Below are 14,159 nucleotides of genomic sequence, written 5' to 3'. Positions count from 1 at the left end.
AGCACAAAAGTAAGCTTCCAGGGGATTCAGGAAACCCTGACCCACTGAGCGAGTAACACGCTGGCCCCGCCCACCTCCTGCACCCCCAAGAAGCCCTGTCGCCAGCCCCACAGGCCGGAGTTTCACTTCCCCGCAGTCCCCGCCAGTCCCTGTAGCTTCCCGGGGTCTGTGTTGAGGTGAAGGAAGAGTACCGAGGCAGGACTGCGGCAGGCGGCGGGTGTCGCCTTGGTAGGGAGAGAGTCCCCCAGGGATAGGTAGCCTGCCTTGCAGATTCGGGTTAATTCCTCTGCTGAAGTATCCACTGAGCCTTTCCCTTGCAAACCAGCGCTTACAGAAGCCCTCCTGGGTGTTTGGGTGGGGGGTGGAGGAGGGGAGGAAAGGCGGGAGAAGGGGAGGTGGGAGGGTGCCAGCGGAGCTAAGGGTGGGCGGCTCCTTTGGCCTGCGGCGGGAGAAGGTGATGTGTGATCTTCAGGCTCCGCGTGATCTGGGTATTCCTGTCGAGAGCGCGCCACCGCCGACCTGAGGGCCCAGGAGCGACTCCCATTCCTGTCCTGCCACCTTGCAGCTCTTGTTTGGAGAAAAAGAGTCCCCCCCCCCCCCCCCCCCCCGGCTTGGTCAGTTGTGGCCACTTCTGCAGGGACCACTAAAGGGCTGCTTGGGGGTGGCATCGCGGGGCACCCAGTGCTCTGATAACAGAGCCTGGCCGCAGGACTCTCCGGGTACACTTTGGAAATTCCAGAATGCGGTAGAAGTACATTCTCTTGAAGAGCAAGGATAGTTGATTTTTATTGGCAGTTTCCACCCTGTGGTTTTCAACCCCAGCTGCTGTTTAGGACCACCTGGAGTGCTTTAAAAAAAAAAAAAATCGTGTTGCTAGGGGCCCCGCCCTCGACAATTTCCTTCAGAATCTCTAGGGTTGCTGAGTCTGTGTACTTTTGTAAAGCTCTCCAGGTTTTCCAGCCTGTGGACAGTTACCATTACAGAAGATGAAGGAACATTTGCCAAGCACCGTATTAGGGGTGTGTGTGTGTGTGTGTGTGTGTGTGTGTGTGCACGTGCATGTGTGTGTAAACACGCCTTTAGTGTGCACAGCTGCCCTAGGAGACAAGTGCTGTCAATTCCCACTGATAGATGAGAAAATCACGGTTCAGGTTGGATGGCTTCTCCAAGGTCACACAGTTATAACACTGCAGTCCCCAGGCCCCTGATTTCAATGGTGTTTTCAGTGCCAGTGAGCATTGGATGGGGGTGTGGGTGGGGGCTTCCTAAAATGCACATTCTTGTGTTCTGTCCAGAAAGGTTCTGGGCCAGTAAAGGTCTGGGATGAGCCCCAGAAATCCGCATGTAACAGTCTCCCTGAATGGCTCTTCAAAAGTGGCCTTGACGTTCTTGAGGAAGACCGTTCTTGAGTTTGGGACTATTTTTTACATTCTTGGGAATGGATGAATTAATCCAAGGCCACTCCCTTATTTGCATTTGGTTGTGTGTTTTCAGCACGTATTTCTGCTTTGTGTATTTGTGGTGCTGGGGGCTGCCCCAAGGACCATCCAAATGCATGTTGCACTGTGTGTGTGCAGTTGTTCATTTCAAGTCCCAGCCACAGCCATGAGCTCATTGGGTTTTGCTTGTGGGGGCCAGGGGGTACCTGGGTGGGGTGCACCCAGCCACCTGAGAGCTTCTGGGTGCAATTAACGTCTCAGCCACAGCCTCTTAATTTATTTTGTCTTGGGCTGTGCGGGTCACTGAGATGAGGGGTTCATTCTCATTTCATCGGAAAGCACCCCTAGGTCACCAATTGCTCCTGGTGACCCGTGCGCTTGTGGTATCCCGGAAGAGGCCTCCGTGATGTCAGTTTTCAGACCCAGAGTCCTGGGCATGTTGGCTGCTCCCTTCTGGGCCGACTGGGACCTGATAACAGGAGAAAGCCGCTAACTCCAGGAGCTGCGGGGGTCTCACCCACGATATCAGAAGAGCTTCAGAGACCCTCATTCACCAGCCAGAGCAGCATTACATCCAGCCACTGTGGATCGGAACAAGTGACTGCAAACAGTGGCCAGCTGTGGTTACCCAACCATGCAGGCATGTTTTGTTTGGTCTGCAAGGTGTGGCTATTTATGTATTCTTATTTTTATTTTAAAGTTTCACTCTCTCTGTTTTTTTTTTTTTTTGGTTTGTTTGTTTTTTTTGTTTTTTTTTGTTTTTTACGGTGAAACATTTTGCACATACAAAAGAAAAAACTTGAAACATAAAAATGTCTTTAGGGTTTGTCACTCCCGGTAAGACTGCCATTTGGAGCCGGCTCATTCTCGGTAGTGGGGGGGCTGTTCTGTGCATCGTAGGGGGTCTGGCAGCATGCTTCGACTCCACCCACTATGCCAATAGCACCCCCCTTACAACCCAGCTGTGACAGTCAAAAAAAAAAATGTCCTCAGTCATAGCCACATGTCATCCGGGGGTAGAATCACCCCCAGTTGAGAGTTACTAATCCAGGCCACACAATTATTAGTATTTTGTCATGTTGGCTTTAGTACACACTCTGTATTTTCTTTTCCTCTGTCCCTTTCTCCCTCCCTTTCCTTTTCCTGTGTTTCTTGGCTGAAACATTTGAAAACGAATTGCAGACATGGCACTTCATCCCTAAATACTTCAGCGTGGATTGCCTAAGAACAAGGACATTCTCCCCCACGACACAATCCTAGGATCACCCTCGAGAAGGAGGGCAGAAAGTCTGTCATACCATCAAGTAGCCAATCAGGGTAACATTTTCCTGGTCGTACCAAAGATGTCCTCTGGAGCTTGAGCTCCCAAACTAGGATCCGGTCAAGGCTCACTGCATCTGCCTGTAAAATTTCTTCAGTCTCTGTCATACATTGTGTTTTAAAACCAACTTAGAACTAAGGAGATTTCACGTAGAAATCCCGATTCCTGACTTCTCTTGAGAAATCGGTAGTTTGGACAACACTGATGTGCATTTTCCCAGGGAAGCTGTTGGTTGCCACCCAGTGGTGAGTTCCCTCTTTAGGAAGCTCTCAGGTCGGCCTCTGTCTCCACCCCAACTCTGGAGTCCCTGGAGACTCAGTCGAGCCTACCTCAAGTCAGATGTCTGGAGATTCCATCCAGCCTGGCCGCGTGACCTTGGGAACGTGACTTCACCTCTCTGAGTTTTAGATTCTTGTCTGTAGAATGAGACCCTGGTGATCCCTATGTCCCAGGCTTGTGTGAGGTTTCACTGAGACTGGACTTGGGAGGCCCTTAGCACAGGACCTCTTTATGGTCACTGCTCAGCAAGTTTTACCCCTTTGCCATCACTCTTATTACTGGAATTTTCTACCCCTTACCTGCCAAAGGGGTAAATGTTGTAGTCTGAAACTCAGTACCTAGTCCTTGCCCTGTTCCATCTTTTAAGCTGTGTGGCATTGGTCCAGTCTCCTAACTCCTTCAGAGTTAAGCAGCAGAGGGGGACAGGTTCAGAGTAGGAGAGAAGACCCAGGAATGGCCTCATTAAATGCCTTGCAAAGTGTTGGCCTGGGTGATATGAAAGAAGCCTTGTCCAGCCTGCTATTTCACCACGAGCTTGTGTATCAGTGCTCATTTAATTCCAGGCCCTGCCCCAGTGAGGCAGGCCTTAGGACAGTGTGCCTCTGAAGAGGCACAGATTGCTTTCCGTGAGGATAAACGAGGCCCTGGGGAGTGGAGGACTCAGACTTCCAACCCAGACAGTCTGAGGCCAGGGCACAGGTCCCTGACCACTAGGCTGCACGGCCTTTGAGTGGACACGTGCTGGACTAACGTGCTCTCAGATCGCAAAGAAGTGCTTGCTGTTCTGCAAATGGCGACACGTGCAGGGGGGCCAGTTCAAGGAGCCCCTGTAAGATCAAGACCAGGAGTGTTTCCTGCATCCGCCCCTGGCAGGGCCAGCGCCCTTGGAAGGAGCCGTTGATGAGAAGTGACCTTGGGGGCAGGAATGTGTGTTTGAAGCTCCATACGCTTGAGGCCAGTAGGGAACACATGTCATTATTTTGCCCACCTTCAAACAGAATCAGAAATCCAAGTGGCACATTGCACAGCACAGTGTCCCGGGTGCTTTTCAAACACGCTTCAGAAGAGCTGGAGTCCCTTTTAAAGAGGCGGCATCAACCGATAAACGTCTCCCCTCCTTTTGCCTTTTCTCTCTTCCCGTTGCCCCTTTTCCCTGCATATCTGTGGTTACCCTCTGGCTTTGACCAGCTCCCCAGCTTGGAGAAACCCTTGCAGGCAAATCTTGTTGCCCATGGATAAGTCTCTATAAATTCTTGCTCGTGGCAGGTTACTTCTCTTTGGGCGATGGAGTCCTTGCATTTTAGCAGTCACCTTCAGTGGGGTATATACTTGAACCAGTAAAAGGCACACATTTTAAGTTTAAGTGTGGTTTCAGGAACTTTGCCTCTACCTGTGTAACCACCACTCCAGAAAGTCACCTCATGCCCACGGCCCTTGCGTTCTTGAAAAAGTAAAAGATGCTTCAGAGGAAATGTTCCGGAATCCTATTCAGGTGTTTAAATGTCAGAACATAGTTTAGACCTTGGGATTCCTGGGAGCTTTGAAGCCAGATGAGGAGGTTCTGAGCTCTGTTTGGGAATGTTGGGGTCTTTTATTTGCTCGCTGTGATTGGAAAGTGAAGGAACACCGTATTCTCTTTTTGTTCCTCAAATATGCCAAGCTCATTGCTACCTTGGAACTGTCGCGTTGGCTTGGCTCGAATCCTCTGTCAGACCTCATGTGCTGGCTCCCTCACCATTGAGGTCTCCGCTCTGGTGTCGCCTTCTCCGAGAAGCCGTCCCTGATGACCCTGACGACTCAGTTACCACTGCCCGCCCCCCTCCGGCTCATTGCCTGGTGTTTCTTGCTTCATTTCACATTACAGCCTAAAATTAACTTATTAATTTCCTGGTTTGCTACTTGGTTATCTGTATCTTGCTTTACTGTCCAAAGTAAGGAGTGTGGGGACACCACATCTCTTCTGTTGTATCCTCAGTGCCTAGAACAGTATCTGCCACGGACAAAACCAGTATCTGGTTTCTGACATCATAATTTACAAAAGAAAGTATCTTGTCTTTTGTTCATTCATTCATTCACCCATTCGTGTATTCATTTCATAGGTATTTATTGAGCACCTATGGCATACCTAGTACCGTTTTGAGAGCTATAAGAGAATAGTGACAATACAGACGCAATCCCTGCACTCAAAAGAGCTAATAGTCAAATGGCACGAGACAAGTAACACACGAGTACATCTAGAAAGAAATTGACGCTAAATTGAAACTTAGGAAATTGCCAATATTCAATCATCTATGACCACAAAAATGGCAATGTTTCAAGGTAATTGTTCTGAGCTGGGACAAGAGATGTCAAAGAAAAGTGCAGTTTCTTTTTTTAATTTTTTTTTTTTTTTCAACGTTTATTTATTTTTGGGACAGAGAGAGACAGAGCATGAACGGGGGAGGGGCAGAGAGAGAGGGAGACACAGAATCGGAAACAGGCTCCAGGCTCTGAGCCATCAGCCCAGAGCCCGAAGGTGCAGTTTCTTTAGTAAGGTACCTGTATTAGTTATGGTTCTCCAGAGAAACAAAACCTGTAGGAGATATATATACAGAGAGAGAGAGCAAGAGTGAGATACATGATGTGGACTTGCCATTAGGAAGTCTGAAATCTGCAGAGCTGACATCCCAGTTTGAAGGCTGTCAGGCAGGAAAATTTCCTTTTACTCAAGAGAGGGTGGGACTTTTGTCTCTGCATGCCTTCAACTGATTAGATGAGGCCCACCCGAATGCTAGAGGGCAATGTACTCAGTCTGTTGAATGTCAGTGTTCATCTCATCCAAATGCACATTCTCAGATGCATCCATGATGACATTTGACCAAATATTTGGGCACCCTGTGCCATAGTCAAGTGGACACTTAAAAGCTACCATTATAGTTCTTTTAGGGACTTAGTACTCAGAGTATGTCCTGTGGAGCCGCCTCATTTTCGTGACCTGGGAGCTTGAGTGGAAGAATCTCATGCCCTGCCTCAGACTTACTGAAATAGAATCTACATTTTTAACAAGACCCGGAGGTAGCACGAATGCACATGGTTTGAGAAGCACCCAAACTATGTGCTGCAAATAGATGGCAAATCGTTGGGAATTTGGTTTATAGCACATAGTTGGTGATGTCCATTGTCTTATTTATGAAGCTTTTTGGACACGTATTTTAACATGTTTTTTGGTCTGTACCCTAATCCATACACATTTGTTGTACTAATAAGTATGTGCATGGACCGGTGAACAGTTGTTAGGTACATTATAAAGCACACCTAAAAACAAATTTTAAGCTGAGCTGAAAGTGCAGTAAATATTAAAGTCTGTTGGTAAGCATGATGACATCATGCAATCATTAGCTAATGTCACATCATGATGTTTGTTGAGGATGAAACTTACCATTAATAAACAGTCCACATTTTGAATATTTTTCATGAGAATTTTGACTATTTTTGGCTGACTTGGCCTTGATCTGAATAGAACATTGTTGTTTTTAACCTTGTAACAAGCTAGCTGTTGAAGAAAAGTGGAGAGGCAACGCAATTGTTTTCTTTTTATGTGTATATATAAAATTTACTGGTTTCCATACAATACCCAGTGCTCATCACAACAGGTGCCCTCCTCACTGCCCATCACCCACAACGCGATTGTTTTCTTGTGCTTCCTCTATCAGAATTTTCTTCAGCCTGTGGTTTTGTTACGGTTGTGGGGGCGGTGGTGGTGGTTAAGCCATGCACCTGCTCAGTGATGGTTAGCCTTGCTAAACCTAGATAATGTATCTGCCTATCCCCTTTAGGGGGGCACATAGCTGTAATATGGGCAATGCACCCCAGTCACCGTTCTTGGTCTGAGCTTCCTGATTCTCGCTGGCTGACATGGGCATCTCAAGTGAGGGTGCCAGCATCCATACCCATATTGCATTGATTCCTCACTTGAACGACTAAAGACCATACACAGGAGTTCTTGGATTTCCTGTCCTTATGACGAATCATTTTTTTGTGGTGCGTACAGTGAGTGGACTCTACTTTGAAGGCTGCTTTTCCAGGATATGGAGGCCTCTTAAGAACTCTCATCTCCATTGCATGCCCTGGGAAGGGCTGCCTTGGGGAAAAGCATCCCTGGCTTTTGGGCTGGGTTTTCAGGAATTTCAGCACCCCAGAGAGGCCCAGGGAATGTGCAGATAGCCGTGCTGACCGAGTTCGTGGTAGCTGTCCTGATAACTTACTTTGCTAACCTCTTGAAAGCCTGAATAACGTGGAATTCCGGGGGGGACTCCTTAGAGGAACTGGTGAAAGCTATGGCTCCTTGCTTGAGAAAAATGCACAAACAAAATTTCCATTCAATTCCCGAGGGGTCCAGGGACCCCCTGAAGTTCATGATGAAGATCCTGTTTAGAAGTGAAAAAAGGGGCGCCTGGGTGGCGCAGTCGGTTAAGCGTCCGACTTCAGCCAGGTCACGATCTCGCGGTCCATGAGTTCGAGCCCCGCGTCAGGCTCTGGGCTGATGGCTCGGAGCCTGGAGCCTGTTTCCGATTCTGTGTCTCCCTCTCTCTCTGCCCCTCCCCCGTTCATGCTCTGTCTCTCTCTGTCCCAAAAATAAATAAAAAACGTTGAAAAAAAAAATTTTAGAAGTGAAAAAGGCATATCAGGTTTGGAGCGCCTGCTTTACCTCAAACCTTCCGTTTCCTGCAGCCTCCTTGAGTTTCAGACTCTGCTTACAGCACAGAGTGAGGAGGGAGGCTGGACTGTAATTTCAGAGACACTCGGGTTTATATCTCAGTCCCTGCAGTGATGCGCCGGGTGAACTTGAACAGTTTTTTGTTTTTTTTTTTTTGCTCCATAAAATGGGTAGGATAATCCTCACCTTGAAAGCTTCCTTCCTTATTGCCTATCCTCCAGCTTCATTGGCCTTTTGGCTTGTACTTCAAGTTATATGAACTCTTTACTGCCCCAGGGCCTTTGCATTTGCTGCTCCAGCTGCCAGGAAGTTTCTTTCCATCACCTTTACACGACCAACTCCTTCTTACAGTTCAGGGCTCACCTCAAATGTCAACTCCTCAGGAAAGCTTTTCCTGGTCACCTTATCTCTCTCTCTCCCTCTCTCTCTCTCTCTCTCTCTCTCTCTCTCTGTTTATGTAGAATTTTAGAAAAGTGTACAATTCATTGGTTTTTGACATATTCATAAAATGAAGCAACTATCACTCCTGTCTGATCCCAGAACATTTTCATGGTTGAAAGTCTGTATACATTCTAGAGCCGCTCCCCAGTCCTCCCTATCTCCAGTCCCTGGCCACCACTGGTCTCCTTTTTATCTCTATGGATTAACCCTTTCTGAACACTTAATGGAAATAGAATCACATACCCCGTGGCTTTTTGGGTCCTTTGCAAGGAGCTTCAAGTCTCCAGGTTCCATCCATGTTGTAGCAGGTGTCGATGTTTCCTTCCTTTTTGTGGCTGAATCATACTCCACTGCATATAACACCTTCTGCGTGTCCATTCATCAGCTGATTTGGGTTATTTCCACTTTGGGGCTATTGCGAATAAGGCTGCCATGTGCCGGTGTCGCTTGATCGTGTTATACTTTTTAAAAAGTTATTTAACACGCATATATTTTTTTATCCTGTCCCCTAGAATACAAGCTTTGGTAAGACAGTGATCTTGTGCATCTTGCACACTGGCTGTGTTCCCAGAGCTTTGACTAGTGCCTGGCACATAGTAGGCAATGGATATTTGTTGAGTGAATGAGTGAATGATTGGGAGCTGTCGTTATTGTCTTGTGTCTTGGCACGCTCAGTCTTTTCCTCTAATGCGCGAGGGACTCTTGCTGTGTCCCTTGTAGTTCACATCTGACACTTCTCACCTGCTGTGGTTTTTGGGCCATTGTCTCCTTGCCCCCTGAGCAACCACTCAGTCCCCGAGCTTGGGGCCTCCGTGAGCCTAACACAGGCTCAGACTTGGATGTGCACCTGAAACCTCAGGTGGCTGCCCCTGGAGTTTCTGAGTCAGTAGGTCTGGGTGGACCCGAAAATTTGCCTTTTTTTTTTTTTTTTTTTTTTTTTTTTTTAATTTTTTTTTTTTTTTTCAACGTTTATTTATTTTTGGGACAGAGAGAGACAGAGCATGAACGGGGGAGGGGCAGAGAGAGAGGGAGACACAGAATCGGAAACAGGCTCCAGGCTCTGAGCCATCAGCCCAGAGCCCGACGCGGGGCTCGAACTCACGGACCGCGAGATCATGACCTGGCTGAAGTCGGACACTTAACCGACTGCGCCACCCAGGCGCCCCGAAAATTTGCCTTTTAACGTGCTCCCCGGTGATGCTGGTGCCGCTCGTTGGCAGACATTGTTTGAGAATCGATGCTATACGGGGTGGTGGGGGGGGGCGGGGTAAATTTCAGCCGGCAGGCTGACCTCTCGCAAACAGCTCTCCTTCCGTCTCTGTCTCCCTCCATGTGGACTCAGAGGGTTCTGGTTGGTTAGGAGCATCTGGATGTATCCGAAACCATGGCAGTATGACTTGTGGGTGTGTACCCTGAGAAGCTCTCCCTGGTCCAAGAGGAGGCATGAATGAGGGTGCCTATGGCTGTGTTGTGTTCAGAGGCAGGGAGGTGCTGAGCGTCTCGGTGCCCATAATTAGGGAAATATTAGGGAAATGGCTAAGCAGGGCTGATACTCGTCTGCTTCTCCATGAAACCACTGGGGAAAGGAGATTCACACTTAGCATCTTGGCTAGCTCTCCTGTCGCGCAAAGAGGAAGAAGCAGAATGAGGTTTGTGGTCAAAATACGGCTCGTGTCAGAGATGCGTACCTGTGCAGTTATACCCACAATAGTACGTATCATTCAAGGATAATCCTGTCTCAGGAATGCCCTGGTGGAGCGTAGGCCGAGAGGCAGACGTGGGGTGGTGAGGTCTGACCTTAGATGTGGTATCTGCTTGGCACTTACCTCTGTTCTGCTCTCTGTGCAAATGCTGAACGGCTTTACTAAGGTTACATCTAATTGTGAAGGTCACCGTTCTGGGTGAACAGTGTACCCCCGCCCATAACAAAAGCTTTTTTAAAGTCCTGGTCTGTGGTCCTCAGAATGTGACGTTATTGAGGAATGGGATTTTGCACATGTAAGGACTTGAGATGAGTTTATCCTGGAGGAGGGTGCGCCCCAACCCAGTATGACTGGTGTCCTTAAAAGCAGGTCTTCACGGGAAGACAGAGCCTCATGAGACACACGGGGCAAAGACAGAGGAAGAGCCTGGGGTTGAGGCAGCTGCGAGCTAGCAGATGCCAGAGATTTCCACCAGAAATCCACCGGAAGCCAGGAGGAGGCAAGGGAGGAGTCTCCTAATATCCTGATTTTGGACTTCTGGCCTCCAGAACTGTGAGACAGTACATTTGTGTGGTTTGGGGCCACTTAGTGTGGGGCACTTTGTTACGGCAGCTGGGAGAAACTCACATAGTCAGTTAACACCTCTCAACTGGTTTTCTTATTTGTCAAAGACAGCCGAAAGAATACTGACCCTTGGATGAGTGTCAAGGAGGCGAAATGTGACGATAAAACACAGTTGGTGCCTCAGGTTGTAAGCTTGCCCTATGTCCCAACTACTGATTAAGAGGGGCACGCACCTTGGGGGGTATGGATGGATCGTGCCAAATCCTCCCTAACTACAGGAAACCCAATGCACTCAGCGTACAGAGCTGTGAAAACGGACTCTTGTTCAAAGACCCATGCAACGGGCTGTGTGACTTTCAGCAGGTTAATTCACTTCTCTGAGCTTTTGTCCGCTCATCTGCAAAGAAGGAGTAATAAACCTCATAAGGTGTTTGTAAGCCCCTTAGTTAAGGCTTAACGTGATTCACACGGTGCCCCACTTGTTGTAAGCACCCTATAAATGTTATTTGTGGCTAATAGTGGACCACTGATGTATGTGGGGTGTGGTATCAGGTGTCAGCTATGAGGGGGGCTAAGTTTATGGGGTGCAGACGCATTACATATATTCGTCATTCAATCCTCTCCACAGCTCTCTGCAAGGTAGGTGATATTGCTAATTACACATCTCTTGTGGGGAACGCGTGTCCTGTTTTGCATGAAGTCCTTATGTAATCTGTAATTGCAGTGATCTTCTTAACTTCCTGATGTCTTTTTCTCCCTCCCACCTCTAATGAGCATGGCAACTCCGTGGAGTAAGGGGCCTCGTCCTCCTAAGCACAGTGCTCAGAACACAACAGGTGCCAGTCATTGCGTTTGGAATGAACAGATTTCACTTCTTTCTCCTTTCAGGGCCCTTGCAGATGTCATGAGGCCACAGGGCCACTGCAACACCGACCCCATGGAGAGGGACCTCAACATTGTGGTTCATGTCCAGCATTATGAAAACATGGATACCAGAACTCCCATAAATAATCTTCGTAAGTATAGCTGTGTGGTCTGTTTCCAGCCCCACGTGGTGACCCAGGCAGTGGTCACGTGTCCAGATTGCATGGGATGTGTTTGGATTCATTAAGAGCTTTTCTGTTTGTTGCCTAGTTGCAAGGTTTCTTCCATCTCTCTGGATGAAGCTAGCTAGCTGTGTTCAGCATCATCCGATTTCACTTGGTTGGTGTTTCTGTTACAGATTGATCCATTCGGTTGGCTTCTGATGGTTGGTTCTTCCGTTAACTAATGGCCCTCTTGGTTGGTTCATCATGGGGACTTAGTTAACCAATGGGTTACTTGGTTGTTTCATTTTATGTAATCTGTTTGGCATTAACCCATTTTATTCGTTCATCTTGATCGGAAAATCGTTTAACCAGTGGTCCATTGGCATATTTGCTTCCTGAGGTGGACCAGTTGTGACCTTTAGGCTTCATGCTGTTTTCAGTGAATGGATAGTAGTTCAGAAGAATTTGATCTCTTTTTCATAAAAAAGAGAGTTTCATAAAAATAATTGCAAACTACTCTGAGTATGTACACATGCACATACATGTGCCTTTGTGTGTGGGGGGTCTTGACTTGTGGTTATGTTGCTTTGGGGTGCTTATTCCTTGCTATTATGTTTTCAAGTTACCCCCCACATGAAAGTAATGTGGAGGGCTTCATTTAAAATAACACAAGCCAGACAGTTTAAAGGATGTATTTAGTGGTAGCTGGAGGTTCTTAAAAACACGGCACATTTTATAGTCTGGGTCGCCTTTGCTGAAGCCCCGTTACAAAAGTTGCCTTGGTAGCTTATTTGCTGAATCACCATTTCGGACTGTTTGGCTACAAGTTTTTATGCTTGATGGGTAGAGGAATAAATCTGCGGTATGTGACACAGGTGATGTAGTTTCTCTGATTCTGCATTGTGATAATTTTTCATAGGCTTGAAAATGTTGCCACATAGTTATCAAGTCAACGTTTACATGGTTCGGAAAAGGGCTACCAAATAGAATGTCTTAGGTTTCGCTGTATTCAATGATTTGGCATTATTTATTTATGAATCGGGTCATAGAACGGCGTGAGGAATGGCCACATTTTAGAGCGAAATACATCAGCAGTTGGAAGTTTTATGACCAAACCTCACAGCCCTGAAAGATACGGTAAATTGCACCAACTCGGAAATGGCAGTTGCTGAGTTCCATTCTGTCTCTGATGGAAATGAGCACATTCCCTTTCAGGTGTCACTGGGAAAGAAGCAGAACCTAGTTGTATGTGGGTCCCAGACGTCACACGTGAGAGAGTGTGGTCACGGAGTAGACAAAGGTGAAATGGTGTGGAGTCCGTGGCTCTCCAAGGGGAGTTAACAAGTTTCTCATGTGAAGTTGTAAGTTTTGTGGTGATTTTTGAATCAACGCTCAAACAGAATAACAAACTCACTGAAGTCACCCACTTTTCATCATTGCATTAGGCCAAAGGGCACGGAGCGTTAATGAATCTTGTTGAAATAAGGGACTTCTGTTAAAAGTTGTACTGGAGACAAATTACTGCTCAGAGATGGGTGTCCAGGCACTGAGGAATTCAGAAGTCTCTTGTGACAGACTAACTTGGTTTATTTATGATTCTTGCGTTTGGCCTATGTCTGAGCCTCAGTAATCAGAGATATTTATACCAATTAAAACATGTCCTGTAATGTTCTCTTGGGTGGATGTACGCCAGAGCATTCCTGGTAGACTACAGAAGAGAACTCCAGGTCTACACAAACACTGCATTCGTACGAGATGTTAATTTCCTATCCTGCTGCTGGGATGATCCAGTGCTTATTTCCTAGAATTTTTGGGAAGGTCTGGAAAGATAAGCATATAGCTGTTCCTCCAGTTTACAGTAATCAGTTTAATTTTGTTTAAAATTTTGTTTAAAATGTATCTATTTTTGAGAGAGAGATAGAGCGAGCATGGGAGGGGCAGAGAGAGAGTTAGAGAATCCGTAGCAGGCTCCTGACTGTCAGTACAGAGTCTGATATGGGGCTTGAACTCACAAACTGTGAGTGAGATCATGACCTGAGCCAAAACCAATAGTCAGAAGCTTAACCTATTAAGCTTAACTGATTAATCGATTAAGCCACCCAGGGGCCCCTTAATCAGTTTAATTTTCACAGTTAATTTAGTAGTTGGTAGTAAAGATAGCCTTCCTTGTAGTGATTTTGTCTTTTTATTGATTCACAAGAGCTATTTACATATTGTAGACACAGGGAAAATTTACATGTTCAGAAGAGGGAATGATTTTGGAAGTTCATTGACAGGCTAGGCCTAAATGACTGATATTTATCAATTATTGGGGCTTCAAGAGGCCAGGCAGTCACCAGAGCCCATTTTGACCCATAGAGAACTAGGAGAGAAGGAATTCATTCCAACTGAGAAGTTAGACCAGCTCTTGGTGCCAGAATCAAAATGCACCTATTGAATTGAACCCTTCTCTGGACATTGTGAGCAGTGAAGAGTTACCATTACCAAAAATGGAAAGAAAGGTGCATCCATTTGTGATATACCAAGAGGGGGCACATCATGCCATTGTTGTGGTATTCTTCACTAAACATGCAGGTTACCAGACTTGACTGGGAATTCGGTAACCCAAACTTGAGTGTCATTTTCATCTCTATTCAGTGACCCGCTCAACATAGCTTTCAGAGAATACTCATCTCCAATCTATTTCTC

General features: G+C 46.9%; 1 protein-coding gene across 3 annotated transcripts in view; it reads left to right on the top strand.

Moving 5' to 3' along the window:
* SHISA9 (shisa family member 9) overlaps positions 1–14,159 on the top strand; it is a 420,204-nt gene that overhangs the window by 2,094 nt on the left and 403,951 nt on the right. For all 3 annotated transcript variants that reach the window (XM_086691202.1, XM_086691201.1, XM_086691200.1), the window contains exon 2: positions 11,332–11,459. In XM_086691202.1, the coding sequence (XP_086547328.1) occupies positions 11,332–11,459 (128 nt within the window). The remainder of the gene's footprint in view (positions 1–11,331; positions 11,460–14,159) is intronic.

The sequence above is a fragment of the Puma concolor genome, chromosome E3 (genome assembly GCF_028749965.1).
Source record: "Puma concolor isolate L17-30 chromosome E3, mPumCon1.1.hap2, whole genome shotgun sequence".
Lineage (NCBI taxonomy): Eukaryota > Metazoa > Chordata > Mammalia > Carnivora > Felidae > Puma > Puma concolor.
The sequence above is the reverse complement of the archived record's forward strand: the minus strand, read 5'-3'. Positions and strand labels throughout refer to the sequence as shown.